The sequence below is a fragment of the Leptodactylus fuscus genome, chromosome 7 (genome assembly GCF_031893055.1).
Source record: "Leptodactylus fuscus isolate aLepFus1 chromosome 7, aLepFus1.hap2, whole genome shotgun sequence".
Lineage (NCBI taxonomy): Eukaryota > Metazoa > Chordata > Amphibia > Anura > Leptodactylidae > Leptodactylus > Leptodactylus fuscus.
In genome coordinates this window covers 143,160,212-143,176,534 of record NC_134271.1, presented here as the reverse complement: position 1 = coordinate 143,176,534, position 16,323 = coordinate 143,160,212, and the positions used below count along the sequence as shown (strand labels likewise).

Below are 16,323 nucleotides of genomic sequence, written 5' to 3'. Positions count from 1 at the left end.
TGTTTGTCAATATATGAACACCTGGACCCCGCACATATCAGTAAGGGCCCGTTCACATCACGTTTTGATCATCAGTTTAAAGAGGACCTTTCCTGACAGTATTGTCCATAGCTTTGTACTGTGAGAGGGGGCGTTCCTTACCGCCCAGCGATGACAATGAGCAGTGTGGAACAGCGTCATAGCTGGGCGGTAAGGAACGCCTCGCTCTCACTGTACAGCGCAATAGACGCTACTATGGGAAAAGGCGTTCCTGACTGACTTGCAGAAACGTCCTTCTGATGGTGAAGAGCTACGGTACTGGCATCGATAGCTCTTCACCAGGGGCACAGATCGTGAAAGCCAAATTCGGTGCATTGTCGGCTTTCTAGCGTTATATAAAACCGCATGTGCTCCAACTCATGAAAGGTCCTCTTTAACATTGACTGTATGTAAACGTGATGTGAATGGCCACTTATTCTGGGAGCCTCCGTACCCTCCTCTTCTGCCTCTTTTGCCGTACTTAGGCATACCTCCCAACCGTCCTGATTTCTGCGGGAAATTCACAAATTCAGTGTCTTTTTCCGTGGTCCTGGTCGGCGGGAGGCATGTCCCGATTTCAACCCATCGGCTCCTGCCTTACTGCTGCGCTACGGCATGTGTAGGCGTGATGTGATGATGTCACATCGCGCCTACAACTATGTGAGTGGAGTGAGAGAGCGGCGGGGGAGCGTTGGAAGATGAGTATAAGTATTTGTGTTAAACGTTGAGGGGAAAGCAATGTAGGGGACCTATGAAACTGGGGGCATATGGGGGGGAGAACGGCATCACATTGGGGCAGATGAAGGGAGGGACGGCATGGCACTGGGGCAGATGAAGGGGGGGATAACGGCATGGCACAGGGGCAGATGAAGGGGGGGAGAACGGCATGGCACAGGGGCAGATGAAGGGGGGGAGAACGGCATGGCACAGGGGCAGATGAAGTGGGGGAGAACGGCATGACACTGGGGCAGATGAAGGGGGGGACGGCATGACACTGGGACAGATGAAGGGGGGAGAACGGCATGGCACAGGGGCAGATGAAGGGGGGGAGAACGGCATGACACTGGGGCAGATGAAGTGGGGGAAAACGGCATGGCACCGGGTCAGATGAAGGGGGGAGAACGGCATGACACTGGGGCAGATGAAGGGGGGGAGAACGGCATGGCACAGGGGCAGATGAAGGGGGGAGAACGGCATGGCACAGGGGCAGATGAAGGGGGGGACGGCATGACACTGGGGCAGATGAAGGGGGAGAACGGCATGACACTGGGGCAGATGAAGGGGGGAGAATGGCATGGCACAGGGGCAGATGAAGGGGGGGGAGAACGGCATGGCACTGGGTCAGATGAAGGGGGAGAACGGCATGACACTGGGGCAGATGAAGGGGGGGACATGAATCTGGGGACAGAGATAGGTGGACATGAAACTGGGGGTAGATAAAGGGATTATATGAAAATGTGGGAGAGATGGAGGGGGGGAATATAATTTACAGGTGACTATAGGAGGATTATAAAGTGTGGGGGCACATGAAAAATGAATGAGAATGGGCGGAGTCAACATTAAAGTGGGCGGCGCTAAGTTTGCCGCGGCACACGTGCACCGCATATTTTGGCCCTCTTTCGGCTCTTCAAAAGTTGGGAGGTTTGCTTAGGCTGAGTTCACACTTGCAAGAGGCAAAGATCAAACACGTAGCAAATTTATTATGATGAGGGTAAATAATGGTGAGCCATGTAAACCAGTCACGTGGCATAAGAATATTGTAGAATGGAACCCTTAGCGGTAGTAAATGGGTTATATACAGCACTGTGCAAAAGTTTTAGGCAGTGGTGGGAATAAAAATTCTGCAAAGTAAGAAGGCTTTTGGAAACAGAAGGGTTAATAGTTTATTTATGGTGTGACCTTTGCCCTTTGCCTGCCATCAGTTCTTCTCGCTACCCTTACAGAGAGTTTTTGGCAGAACTCGGCAGGGAGGTTGTTCCCGCCATCTTGGAGAACTAAGTCCAGATCGTCTGTGAACATAGGCTCGCTCCAATCCTTCTGTCTCTTCGTGTAATCCCAGACGGACTGGATGTTCCTTAGATCAGGTTATATCATCACTTCCAGGACTCCTCCTCCAAATGGCGCTGTATTTCAGGTGTCTCAGCCCAAAAAGGAGTGATGTGTACAGGAAACAAATACCCTGTTGTTACCACTCAATGGGGTATCTATTTTAGCGCCCTCTATAGGTGGGCCCCTGCGGGCCTATACCATAGACTTACAATGCTTTGAATACAAATATAACCCATAATGGTTCCCTAAGTCTTACCAAATTCCAGAAAACGTCTGTATTTGGGTCATAGCTTTACAATTTTGCACGGACATGGTTTCTATATGGTTCCCGCTTGTCCTTGTTTTCCACCTGTCACCTTTTCCAAGCCTAAGCCCTTCTACCCCACCTATTAGCGTTGTTACATATGTCGTATAGCAGAGGAATGTATGGTAAGTGATATAGTAACTGGAGATTTTGTCCATTGTGTCTTGTGCTATGGCACTTCTTGTAGAATCGGTGATGTTATTCCGGTCTACAAAGCCATTACGTCATTGCGCTGAGGAAGATGGCGAGAGTCCCCAGGCTGATGACCAGTCGGAGGCTACACCCTGTCCACTGGACTCCATGAGATTTGTTTTTGTCTGTCAAAGAAAAGAATACAGTCATAAAAAAATTGTAAAAGTTCGTGGTTGTGTGCATGGCCCAATTTACATATTACATTTTTGTATGGAAGCTTCTTTCCTACATAGCAAGAGCTGCACAAGTTGCGTCACCTTTAATGATTGGTGGGTAAGCACTTGTGTTGGGTGAACCTTGTAAGACTCATCTCACTAATCTTTGCAAGGTTCACCCAGTCCAAACTAGTCATCTCTCCCGGGCTCCATTGTAGTGTCCAAAGCAGATCCTGATCATCTTCAGGTCTCCTGAAGAATGTCAACAGCCAATGAGGGCTTGGGAGTGGACCTTAGTGGTCACATGGGGTATGGCACATCATCAGGCTTAGTCACAAGTTTCATGCTGTTGGCATGCCCATGTGACCACTGAGGCCTGTAATTGGGTGGCCAAAAATGTCATTCGGGAGGCCAGAAGAAGTTGGGGACCTGAATTAGACACCAAGATGATTAAGACTGTTATGTTTACTCATCTCCCCTAGGCGTCTGCTTTTTATACATTGGGGGGTCTTAACAGACCCTAGAGTATACCAGTGGTTTGTGGGTGTCAAACCCATAAAATTGTGAGTTTGGGCAAACCTGAAATTTTTGAAAAACTCATAACGAAAGAGGCTCATTACGAACCAGTTCACTTATTGCTAGTAAAAGACTTTACAAGAGGCTCAGAATGGATTAAAGAAAAACAAACCATATTCACTGGGGTTGAGCGATCTTTTTAGGTCAGATCGAGATCGGTACTATTTCCCACAATGCTTTGCTTAGCCTTCACACTGAGTATACGCTCCGCTCATTATGAGTGGAGTGTATACTCAGTGTGAAGGCTCCGCTGCGGTTCCATAGGAATGAATGGAAGCAGCCGGCACACAGCCTTAACCCCCTGCCTGCCGGCTGCCTCCATTCATTCTAATGGGAGACTAAACTAACATCTCTAGTAGCTACTTACCTGCAGAGATGGCTGCTCCCGTACCCGGTGTTCTCCTTCTTCTTCGCCTCACTGTCGCTCCACGCTGCTCTTCTCGCCTCGCTGCCGCCGCCTCCCAGGTTAGTGTTTAAAGAGCTAGGAAGTCGGGGCTTGTGGCCTAGGAGAGTGTGGGCGGGTACAGGGCGGGGAGACGTGATCCCCTCCCAGTACCCGCCCACACTCTCCTAATCTGGGAGGCAGGAAGCAGCGAGGCGAGAAGAGCAGCGTGGAGCGGCAGCGAGGCGAAGAAGAAGGGGAACACCGAGCACGGGACCAGCCATCTCTGCAGGTAAGTGGACACCAGGGGGGACTAAATAGCCAGAGGATTAAAAAAAAATCCTCTGGCTACTTAGTGATTCACTACACAGCGTGGATTCTAACAATTGTTAGATTCCACGCTGTATAGTGAATAGGATTGCTTTTAAAATCCGATCTCTGATTAGTAAAAAAATCCCATCGACTTGCATTGGGATCGGAATTGGGATCGAGATCGGGTTCGAATGAAAAATGATCGGAAATCGGATTTTAAAATCGATCCTGAAAAGTCAATATTGGTTCAACCCTAATACTCACTGATCCTTTGTTGCTCCCTTCCTGACACCGTCCGGGTTCCCATTACTCTTTTTTTTTCTGGTCTCTCTCAACACATAGGAAGTGACTCCAAAAATTGGAGGAGAAAAAGTCCTGCATGGTGACGGATCCCATTATAGGTAAGAGGGTCTGCTGGGTTTTGTGTGTACCACTGTTTTAACGGTCCTCGTCTCTATTGTTCGGATCCCGAATGACCCTAGCGTTAACCGGTCATCGGCTCAGTGGTAACGCTCCTCAACCTGTGATTGGTGGAGCAGCATTTTCTATGTGTCAATAGGCATCAGACTGGTGGTGACCTAGGAAGCGCCAAAAGGGGAGGAGTAAGGATGGGTGAGTATATTATTTTATTATTACTATTCTTTTATTTATTTTTTTTAGCCCAAAAATTTCCCGCTGGACAACCCCTATCACATTCTTCAGTGGGCAGGAAATGGTCCTAATATCCCATTTTGCTGCCCTTTTAGCATAGCCGGTGTTGCACCCTCCCCCTTCTCCTTACCATTGACTTGCAGTATGAAGGATACTTTTATGGTATCTTCAGTCGTATAGATGGTGGCCTGGTAAATCCCATTGTCCTCTTCACTCAAATTACTCAACTTTAACGAAAGAATCGTCTGTTCGAAATCCACCCGGTTTAGGAATTTAGAGTCCAAGACCTTAACGGAGTCCGGTTTCACAATGGCTACCATATTTTTTTCCTTTGACCAAAATACACTGTTGATCTCCATTCTCCTTGCTAAGTTGATTTGGAACAAGATGGAACCACCGGACGTTGCTGACAGAGACTGTAAGGTCATGTCTGAGAAGACACCTGAAGGGAAATTTTTTTTTAGAATAAGAGACATGGACATTTTCTGATTATTTTGATCTTATTGAAGGGAGTCTGTCATCAAAACCAAGCCCAACAAATAATTTAGGGCTACCTGAATCAAACAGTGTTTTCCCTTTGTGAACCTCGGCCTCCAAGGTCAAGATATTACTGTTTTTGTCAATATAGAAAATGAGCTCTTTGGAGCAATGAGGGCATTGCCCAGGGGCGTAACTACCGCCATAGCAGCAGAGGCAGCTGATACAGGGCCCGGGACATTAGGGGCCCGGTGACAGCCGCTACTGCTGCCATCATTATACTCGGGGGTGTTTTCGAACCCCCGAGTATAATGATTGGTGGACCGGGAGAGGTAAGAAACAGAAAAAACACTGTTACTTACCTCTCCACGATCCTGCCAGGCCTCCTTCCTAGTTGTCTGATGTCCCGGGTCATGTGACGTCCGACGTCATTGAAGAAGGATGGCAGCAGAGGCCGACAGTGTAGGAGCCGGGGACAGGTAAGAAACAGCAGTTTTTTATGTTTTTATTCCCCCAGGTCTCCGATTATTATATTCTGGGGTCTGAAAAGATATATAGAGTATAATAATTGTTTATGGGTGTCCACAGTGGGACATAATACTGTGTGCAGGGACCACTATGGGGGATAATATTGTGTGCATGGGCCACTATGGGGGATAATACTGTGTGCAGGGGCCACTATGGGGGATAATACTGTGTGCAGGGGCCACTATGGGGGAAAATACTGTGTGCAGGGGCCACTATGGGGGATAATACTGTGTGCAGGGGCCACTATGGGACATAATACTGTGTGCAGGGGCCACTATGGGGGATAATACTGTGTGCAGGGGCCACTATGGGGGATAATACTGTGTGCAGGGGCCACTATGGGGGATAATACTGTGTGCAGGGGCCACTATGGGGGAAAATACTGTGTGCAGGGGCCACTATGGGGGATAATACTGTGTGCAGGGGCCACTATGGGGGAAAATACTGTGTGCAGGGGCCACTATGGGGGATAATACTGTGTGCAGGGGCCACTATGGGACATAATACTGTGTGCAGGGGCCACTATGGGGGATAATACTGTGTGCAGGGGCCACTATGGGGGATAATACTGTGTGCAGGGGCCACTATTGGGGATAATACTGTGTGCAGGGGACACTATGGGGGATAATACTGTGTGCAGGGGCCACTATGGGACATAATACTGTGTGCAGGGGCCTCTATGGGGGATAATACTGTGTGCAGGGGCCACTATTAGGGATAATACTGTGTGCAGGGGCCACTATTGGGGATAATACTGTGTGCAGGGGACACTATGGGACATAATACTGTGTGCAGGGGCCACTATGGGGGATAATACTGTGTGCATGGGCCACTATGGGGCATAATACCTTGTGCAGGGGCCACTATTAGGGATAATACTGTGTGCAGGGGCCACTATTGGGGATAATACTGTGTGCAGGGGACACTATGGGGGATAATACTGTGTGCAGGGGCCACTATGGGACATAATACTGTGTGCAGGGGCCTCTATGGGGGATAATACTGTATGCAGGGGCAACTATGGGGCATAATACTGTGTGCAGGGGCCACTATTGGGGATAATACTGTGTGCAGGGGCCACTATGGGGTGTAATACTGTGTGCAGGGGCCACTATGGGGTATAATGCTGTGTGCAGGGGCCCCTATGGGGTATAATACTGTGTGCAGGGGCCACTATGGGGGATAATACTGTGTGCAGAGGCCACTAAGGGACATAATATTTTGTGCAGGGGCCCCTATGGGGGATAATACTGTGTGCAGGGGCCACTATGGGGGATAATACTGTGTGCAGAGGCCACTAAGGGACATAATATTTTGTGCAGGGGCCACTATGGGGGATAATACTGTGTGAAGGGGCCACTACGGGGCATAATAGAGTGCGCAGGAATGTGTGGGAGGGGGTCGATTGAGGTCTTCGGCGTCGGTGTTGGTGGGGGGGGGCCAAGTCAAAAGTTCGCCATGGGGCCCCTCCATTCCTAGTTACGCCACTGGCGTTGCCGCTTACCTCTTTGGAGCCATGGTGGTGTCCTTGTTGCTCCAAACAGCTCATCTACATGTTAACAGAAACAGTGATATCTCAGCAATAGAGATAAGCGATTCACAAGGGGAAAACACTTTTTGATTCAGGTGACCCTAATTTATCAATCTGTGGGATTGGGTTTATATGTCAGGTTGGGCAAACCTGAAATTTTTGAAAATTCATAAAGAACTTGGCTCATTACAATCCAATTAATTTATCGTTAGCTAAATGCTAGGCTCAGAATGGATTTACAAAAGAACCCCAAAACAACATACCCCTTTGTTGCTCCCTTCCTGGGGTTGGTTCTTGTGATACACTTCCATTAAACATGTTGTTGTATATAAGATTCCAATACACCCAAATCTCAGGATTTCTATTGTGCCTCTGTCTCCTCTCCCCTTCTTGTTTTTGTCATCTCGCTCCAGCACAGAGCTTGTGTCTGTTGTAAACAGCAGTTATCTCTGGATTGACTACAAAGGTAACGGAAGCCATGATCAAGAAACGTATCTAGAACTGATCAGGGCTCAAAAACTGAAAGCCGTATGCAGAGAGAGGGAGACAAGAGACATCATCTGGACCTGAGATCAGGTCTCTAACCTAGGCAACCGGCTGTGAACAATGAGGAGAGAGATTTAGCTGTATCTGAGCAAGATAGCTAAAGAAATGTATTGAGTAAAACACTTCCGTTAGATTCATCTACAAGCCTGAATACGATATTTGAGATGGCGATACCCCTGTACAGTAAAAGGGTTGTCCCTTTCTGACAGTGGAGGGATGTCGTGAATGACCCATGACCATCAATGACTCGGAGTCCAGACTCTTGTTAGTCCACCTCTGACTATGGACTCCCTTTACTTCGTATATGTAACCCTGTCTTCGACACCTTCTGTTATGAGGAAGTACTACGCGCACCAGTGGCGACGCTGCACCTGCACATGGATGTGGGTTTCACCGCAGAGACAGGAAGCCTGCATCTCCTGTTCTCCTGAAAGCCAATGTCTAACCACTGGAGATCTTCACTAAATGTAGCCGCCTCGTAATCATCTGTTGAGGAAAGTGTCTTCTACATTGTGTAGTGCAATGAACAATACAAGACTGCCCTGAATCCGACTTCAAAGGCTCCTTGGTATTTCCTATTAGCAGAATTTATGGTTCTGATTCGGGAAACACAAGTACAGGCGGGACAGAGCCCCTGACATAGGTCCCTAGGACCCAGTGGGCAGTCACTTTCCATAAATTCACAGCCGTTTAGCGAGTCATCATCTGGTTCGTTACAGTGGGAAAAAACACTGCAAATGTTTATGGTCTACGTGAAGTAAATATGTAAAACACCAGGGACTGTGGGCTGAATCTAGAAGAAATCACATGATGTCCCCGGTGGTTTAAATGAGGCGTTGCACATGAACTGATGAGATAGAAATCTGCATAGCCAAGTAGTTGTACGTTCCATAGAAGCACAAGATGTTACGTTATCACGTGGCACTTGGCTCACCCACACATCAATTCTATCGGTTTCTTAATATGAGAATCTATATTGACTATAATCTGTTTCTCTGCAGCACCAACACAGAGGAGACAGAGCATTGCATGTGTCATCCTTTGCCGTATAGCGAACATGAAAGGGATTAAATATTATAATGTTCCGGTAACATTTAGATAAGCATAAAGGCAGTATAGCTGAAGGGGAAGTAAGAAGGACTAAATTATCAACTGCCAGAAGGAGAAGGAGACTGATACTACCCAGAGCCCACCCCAGCAGCACCAAAAAGAATATATGAAAGCTGCCAGAAGGGCAGAGCCCAGCTCAGCAGCACCAAAGAGAACATATGGAAGCTGCTAGAGGGGGAAGGAGACTGATCTTACCCAGAGTTCACCCCAGCAGCACCAAAGAGAATATATGAAAGCTGCCAGAGGGGGAGAGTCCAGTCCAGCAGCATCAAAGAGAACATATGGAAGCTGCTAGAGGGGGAAGGAGACTGATCTTACCCAGAGTCCACCCCAGCAGCACCAAAAAGAATATATGAAAGCTGCCAGAGGGGGAGAGTCCAGCCCAGCAGCATAAAATAGATTATATGGAAGCTGCTAGAGGGGGAAAGAGACTGATCTTACCCAGAGTCCACCCCAGCAGCACCAAAAAGAATATATGAAAGCTGCCAGAGGGGGAGAGTCCAGCCCAGCAGCATAAAAGAGCACATATGGAAGCTGCTAGAGGGGGAAGGAGACTGATCTTACCCAGAGTCCACCCCAGCAGCATCAAAGAGAATATATACTTTTACTTTTTGGTAGAGTTGGAAGGGACCTCAAGGGCCATCGGGTCCAACCCCCTGCGAGTGCAGGTCTTCCTAAATCATCCCAGCTATATGTTTATCCAGATTCCGCTTGAAGATTTCCATTGATGGAGCGCCCACCACCTCCCGTGGCAGCCTATTCCACTCTCTCACTCCCCTCACTGTCAGAAAGTTTTTCCTAATGTCTAATCTGTATCTCTTTCCCTTTAGTTTCATCCCATTGCTTCTTGTACTTCCTTGTGCTAATGAGAATAGGGTAGATCCCTCTGCACTGTGACTACCTTTCAGATATTTGTAGACTGCTATTAAATCTCCCCTCAGCCTTCTCTTCTGCAAACTAAACAATCCCAGTTCTTTTAGCCGCTCCTCATAGGACATGGTTTGCAGACCTTCCACCATTTTGGTTGCTCTTCTCTGGACTTGCTCCAATATATCGATGTCTTTCTTGAATTGAGGCGCCCAGAACTGTACACAGTATTCCAGGTGTGGTCTGACCAGGGAAGAGTACAGCGGAATAATGACCTCTCTTGAACTAGATTCAATGCTTGTCTTAATACATCCCAGAATTTTATTAGCCTTTTTTGCAGCAGCACCGCACTGTTGGCTCATGTTGAATTTGTGATGAAAGCTGGCAGAGGGGGAAGGAGACTGATCCTTCCCCTAGCGCACCCCAGCAACACCAAGGAGAACATATAGAAGATGCCAAAGGGGAAGGAGACAGATCCTAGATTCTTGCTAGTGATGGTTACGGGTGCTAAGGAGTTTAATCAGCCTTGGTGTGGTTGGGGGTAATCTGTGGGCCTCCTTGGTTTATGGGCCAGATGGAAGCTGCAATCTCAATACTGATGCCAGTGTGTATAGGCCACCTGAGGCTCCTGGGTCCTGCTGCAACTGCACCCTCTGCACCCCCTCAAATTACAGCCCTGGTCTCCTCCCATAAACCAGTATGGACATTTGCAAACAAGAGGAGCCTTCCAGAGATTATACCCCACCATACTATTAGAGCCAGGGGTCTAACAGCCGTCCTGTTGGCATTTCAGGAGGATTAATAGCCCCCTTATGAATAATACTTTCCTGTTTATATATAGCAGACTTCCTCTTATATATAATAGTTCCTCCCTTATACACAATAACCCCTTATATATTACAGCCTCCCCCTTATATCAGCCCACACTGTATATAATAGTTCCTTTCTTACAATAGCCCCCATTATATAGGATCATTCCTCTCTTATTTGTAAGAAAGGGGGGGGCTATTGTAATGGGGAACTATTATTTATAAAGGAGGAACTATAATATATAAGGGAACTAAGATAAGCTTGAACAATGATATACCAAAGCAAAGCCCCCCCCCCTTACATATAATAGTTTGTCTCCTATAGCCCCTTTACATATACTGTATATACTCAAGTATAAGCTGAATTTTTCAGCATTCTGACAGTGGAAGGCTGTGTATCATAATTCTTCTTCCCCTGTTTCACTCCAGTGCAATAAATTTACAATGTACAGACTGTCAGTCATCAAAGGAGATCAAAGAAGTTTATCCAGCTTTAGAGTGAAGAGGATGACCTGTGGGCCCCCCTGACTTATAGGGCCAACCGCATCCACTAAAAGCCCTACAGTTACGTCAATTCATAGAGCCATCCTAATGTAGTTGTTACAATGTATCAATGTGATCCAATGCTCTGTGAGCTAAATGCAGAAGCAGATATGTTTCTCCACCCCTGAAGGATATTACGCCACTATATATTATATACAATATCCTACCATAGCTACAGATACATCTCTGAAGCCCTTTAGGACACTCACCTCGTAGAGGGATCAGCAAGAGAAGAAGCAGGACCATGCCTTCAGATCTTCTGCAGCAATCCTCGCTCTCCTGTTGGAAGACGCCAGAGTCTTAGAAAGGAATATTCTTAGTTCTTGCAATAAAAAGCAGGAAAGCACCAACGCTTCCTGCATGGCCCATGGCCAGATACGACTTCTCTTTTATGGACCTTAAAACAATAAGACGGGTCTTCTACTCCATCCCTGCGCCATAACACGTATCCTGCACAAGTGAAGATTTATCCAGGGAACAAGGTGATGCACACTGTCTGGAAGGAAGTATTGAAGTCTTACAGAAAGTCTTTTGATATTACTGTAACATTGGAAACAATACATAATAGGTTACATGGAAGGGATGGGGAAAATGGGGATGAAGAGTGACATTGGGGGTCAACAAGGGGGAAGAGAGAGGAGGGAAGGGGGGACGATTAAACAAAGGCTCTGTCAAAGGATGGTCAAACAATAAAACCAATCCTGTGTTAGCTATGTACTGGGTATGTCCACGGCGAGGCGGGAGATGGCGCCTGGGGAACATTTAATCGCCATAACATGGAAAGTGGCACGATGCTTGATAATGGCATCATGTGGGGGTTCCCATTTCCAAAGAAAACACGGTCGGGCTTTTGACCTGCCTGTTTTTTCTTGGAATAGAAATCGATTCGGTCACTATAGTCTTCCATTTACCGGACGACAAGCTAGATCGCCTAGTGCAGGAAGTTGATTCAGCCGCGCGTTCTAAGAAAGTGACTTTGCATCAAATGGAGGTTCTGTTCGGACTCCTGAATTTTGCTTGCAAAGTCATCCCGATGGCTCGTACATTTTGCTGTCGATTGTCCTTGGCCACTAAGGGCGTTGCGCAACCACACCATTTTTTTTTAGAATTACTAGGACGCTACGGGAGGATTTGAGGGTGTGGCAGCGTTTTTTTTTTGCATTGTATAACGGGAGAGCAGTCTCAGTTAGTGGCTAGTTCCGACCTTTCCCTTTTTACTGATGCCGCGAGGAGCAACCGTTTCGGCATGATTCTAGGACGTAAGTGGTGTAGGGCTCAATGGCCCCCCTCCTGGGTTGACAAGGGTTTTGTGAAGAATTTGGCACTCCGCAAGCTCTTTCCCATTGTGGTTGCCATGGAGTAATGGAGCGGGACCTCAGCAATTGTCGCATATGTTTCTGGTCTGACAATATGTCGGTCGTGCAGGCAGTGAACAGCTTATCCTCCTCTTCTTTGGAGGTGTTAGCCCTTCTTAGGCATTTGGTTCTTCGCTGCCTGGTTTCACACCCGGCATGTTCCGTGTGCTCAAAATGCCATTGCTTATATGCCTTGTCCCGTTCTAACTTTCAGCTTTATCACTCTTTGCACCCATCAGCAGAGGAGACGGGGAACGCCATGTCCAGCAGCCTTGTGGACCTTGTTGGACATGATCTGATGTCCCTGGTTCAGAAGTCGGTGGCCCCGTGGTCACGTTGGTCCCTGGCAGCAATTTTTGTTCACTTCTGGCGGTTGTTTACCCGTGGAGGATGACCTTGTGTCCCAGAAGATCCTGTCATTTTCGGCTAGTCTTCGCAATCGGGGGTTTCAGCCGTGGCAGCGGCGAGGAAGCTTGCAGGGATTGCCTTTATGTTTAAACTTTATGGCCGTCTGGGCGTTACTAAGTCCTTTTTGGTTAGGCAAATTTTGAAAGGGTGGATGAAGGAGTCAGGTCGCCACGACATGCTTCGCCCCGTTTCCTTCCAGTTGTTAGAAAAATTGTTGCATATTCTACCTGGTGTGTGTGTGGATGTTGGTGAAGTCCTTCTCTTTAAAGTCGCCTTTTCCCTGGCTTTCTTTTGTGCCTTACGGATTGGTGAGCTCCTTCCTTCAAGTAAATCTTCCAGGGGGGGGGGGGTTGGCGGTTGGGGACGTTCTCCACTCAGAGTCTGGGGTTCGGATCTGTATACATCATTCTAAAACGGATGTTTATGGCCAAGGGTCGTGGGTCCCCATTCGTCCTACAGGTTCACTTTTTTGTCTTGTGCGTTTAGTTGGGGAATTTTTAAAGCGCCGTTTTCGGTCTCCCATATTTTTGGTTCATAGCTCGGGTCTGCCGCTTACGTGCTTTCAGTATTCGGCGTTTCGCTCCGCCTTGTGTTTTTTGGGTTTGAATCTGGGTGAGTTTGGCACTCATTCTTTCTGCGTAGGGGCGGCCACTACGGCCAACCTTTGTGGTTTGGATTCTGAGTCTATTAAAAGACTGGGCAGGTAGAAATCCGATTGTTTCCGTCGTTATGTTAGGCCCGATTTACTGCTTCTGTGACTTTTTTCTCTGCTCATTTTTACTCCTGGTATTTTTTTTCCAGGTCCGTCCCCTGTCTCTGTGTTTCCTGGGACATGCGTACATTTTTTGGGCTGAGCGCAGAACGGCGGTGCATCCAGGTAGCCTCTCTCTTGGTTTTCCCGGTATTTCAATCCGTTGGGTGGGAATTAGAGGCCTTAAGTGGGTGCGGATTTTAGCGGAGGTTGCTAAGCTCAGTCGTGAGGTCTCGGGGACGGTGGTTCTAGTGGTTCATGCAGGTGGGAACGACCTGGGAAAGGTTAAGTTGGGTGATCTTATTTCGGTCAACCGTCAGGATTTCACTCGATTTTCTGAGTTTTTTCCCAGATTGATTCTGGTGTGGTCCGAAGTTGTCCCCAGGGCCCGGTGGCGGGGCGCTCGCTCTCATGCTCTGGAAGGTTTTGAATGTGCATGTTGCCAAGCACTCTTTGGGCGGTGTTGCCATTAGGTATGCAGTGCTTTCTAGGGACAACAGTGATTTGAACCCCATCGGTCGGGACATCTTCCTTTCTGATTTGCCGGATGGCATAGAGAGGGCCCTTGTTTTGGGTTGTGGGGTTGGTCAGAGCCAGTTGTAGAGGGGGACGCAGGACAGTTTAGCAGTCCTGCTGTCTACCAGTGGCCTGCTTTGCAGGAAGACATGAGGAAGACAGTATTTGTTTTGGACTTCAGTTTTATGTTAAATTCAGTTAATAAAGCTGTGACCAACCCACTTAAACCATATTTACTTGTCTTGGTTTCTTTGGGGTAATTCAGGGGCGGAGGTGTTTTTTAAATAAGGTTCATTCTCAGCAGTCTGATCCTGTACGAGTTTGAGGTCTGCCAAGCATTGAGCATCAAGCAAGAGCGACTCATTGAGTCTCCAGGAACTAGAGCGCGGTCCAGGAGGAATGAGTTGGATGGAACAGGTGACTGGAATAGTCAGAGAGGAAGTCCAGATCTATCCTAACTGTGGCCACTTGCGGTAGAATAGCGTGCGATATGAAGACTCCCATCGAAAAACCCTCTGCAGTGTCCTGTGCCAGTGGAAAAGCAGGATGGTCAGTGTTGTTGAGGAGTAATTTCCAAGCAGGAGGTTGGATGGATGGTGGACTAAGTGTGCATAGAAAATCTGGGAGGAATCCCACACTCCCGGAGCAGAACAAGCAGGGGCTTCAGAGCTGCCCTTTGGCGCAGAATATGTCTGGAGAGGTTCGGGAAGATGGAAAGTGTAGTGCCATGAAAGTCAACGGTTTTGAGATCTCAGTCTCTGAGCATGATTTCCTCTTTAATGGCATAGAAATGGATCCTGCATATGACATCCCGAGGTTTGGCAGGGTCTGAGCTACGAGGTCTGAGGGCACCATGCACAGGGTCAATCTCTATGCGAGTTTCAGGTGAAATTCTTCTAAGTTATCCACTCTTTGCTGTAGGTCCGTAATATCAGCTTTACCTACTTGTAGGACGGCGCCATACCCGCTTTAGGTCAGACGCTAGATTGTCCATATCCCTTTTGCTTGGAAGAAGGCGGTGGCCATTAAACATTTTGTCTCTCTATTAAAGGGGTTTTTATAGCCTATCCTCAGGCCGTAAATATATGATTGATAGGGGGCGGCCACCTGGCCCCTGAACCAATCAGCTGTATGGAGCCACTTCTAGCGCCTGTTTAGTACAAAATAGCAAGTAGAAAGCTCCGTTGGCTAGCGACTTGGCTCCATCAGTGCTGCAGTGAAGATACAGGGCCAACCTTTAAAGCATAGCTATGATCAATGGCTCCAATTTAGCTGCAGGGAGATATAAAAAGGGGTCATAAACTGTGTGGAGGGGAAAGGGGTCATATACTCTGGGGGGCCATAAAAAAGGGGTCATACACTGTGGGGGCCATAAAAAGTGGGGTCACATACTTTGGGAAGACAAAAAATATATACCATATACCATGTGCAGGACAAGAAAAAAGGGGGACATAGACAGTGTGGTGGGCTAAAAAAAATGGGGTTATATACCGTGTACAGGCTTATAAATCATGTGGTGGTCAAAAAATGGGATGTTATACTATGTTGAGGCCAAATAAGGGGATTTTTATGATGTGACCATAGGTGGGCGTGTCCTAATTAGGGAGGACCTGTCTTGTAGCCAATGATAGCCGGGTTGTGCATTTGTTTTTGGGTTGCTTTTCTTTTTTTTTTTTGGAAGGGGGTGCACCTTTCTACAGTTCGCCTCAGGCAGCAGAGGGGCTAGGCTCACCCCTGCACACGACCATTGGCTACATAACGCTCAGAGATCAGGAATCGTGAAATGTTTTGTCTCCAGGGTCTATTGCTTTACAATATGGAAATTATCCCCGACCTCAAAAAAGCGAAGGCGTTTGCCCCACATAGAGCGCTCTTCTGTGAAGCTCGGCCTACTTTTTGCTCTTCTTCTATTGGACCAAACACATCATAGGACTGTGGGATTTGACACCTCATTTTGCAGTTTGTACAGTATGTTCTCTACTTTCACTTTTGTCTTAAAAAAAAAAAGTTTCCATCTGTATTTGTTTTGCTGAGCGAAGCCCTTTGGGGCATTACCTGCATGAAGGAACTGGTGTAGCATGTCTGTTTCATGGGTCCTGCTGTCGTTAGTCGCTCTTTGCCATTTCGGTGAGTATATTTTTTATATTATGTTGTATTATGGTGTCTTATATGGTCAGTGACACGGGACTTGCCTCCTCTATGGGGTTAGCTGTTGTCTAGCCATAGTACTTCGGTTATCTATG

At 47.5% G+C, this 16,323-nt stretch overlaps 1 protein-coding gene across 1 annotated transcript; it reads right to left on the bottom strand.

Moving 5' to 3' along the window:
• Positions 1–2,590: 2,590 nt before the first annotated feature.
• Positions 2,591–11,335, bottom strand: LOC142214612 (T-lymphocyte surface antigen Ly-9-like). Its single transcript, XM_075283551.1, has 3 exons — positions 11,260–11,335; positions 4,770–5,081; positions 2,591–2,688 (listed from the first exon to the last, which is right to left on the bottom strand). Exons 1-3 carry the CDS (start codon positions 11,294–11,296, stop codon positions 2,591–2,593), a joined length of 447 nt encoding a protein of 148 aa, XP_075139652.1. The 5' UTR covers positions 11,297–11,335.
• Positions 11,336–16,323: the final 4,988 nt, after the last annotated feature.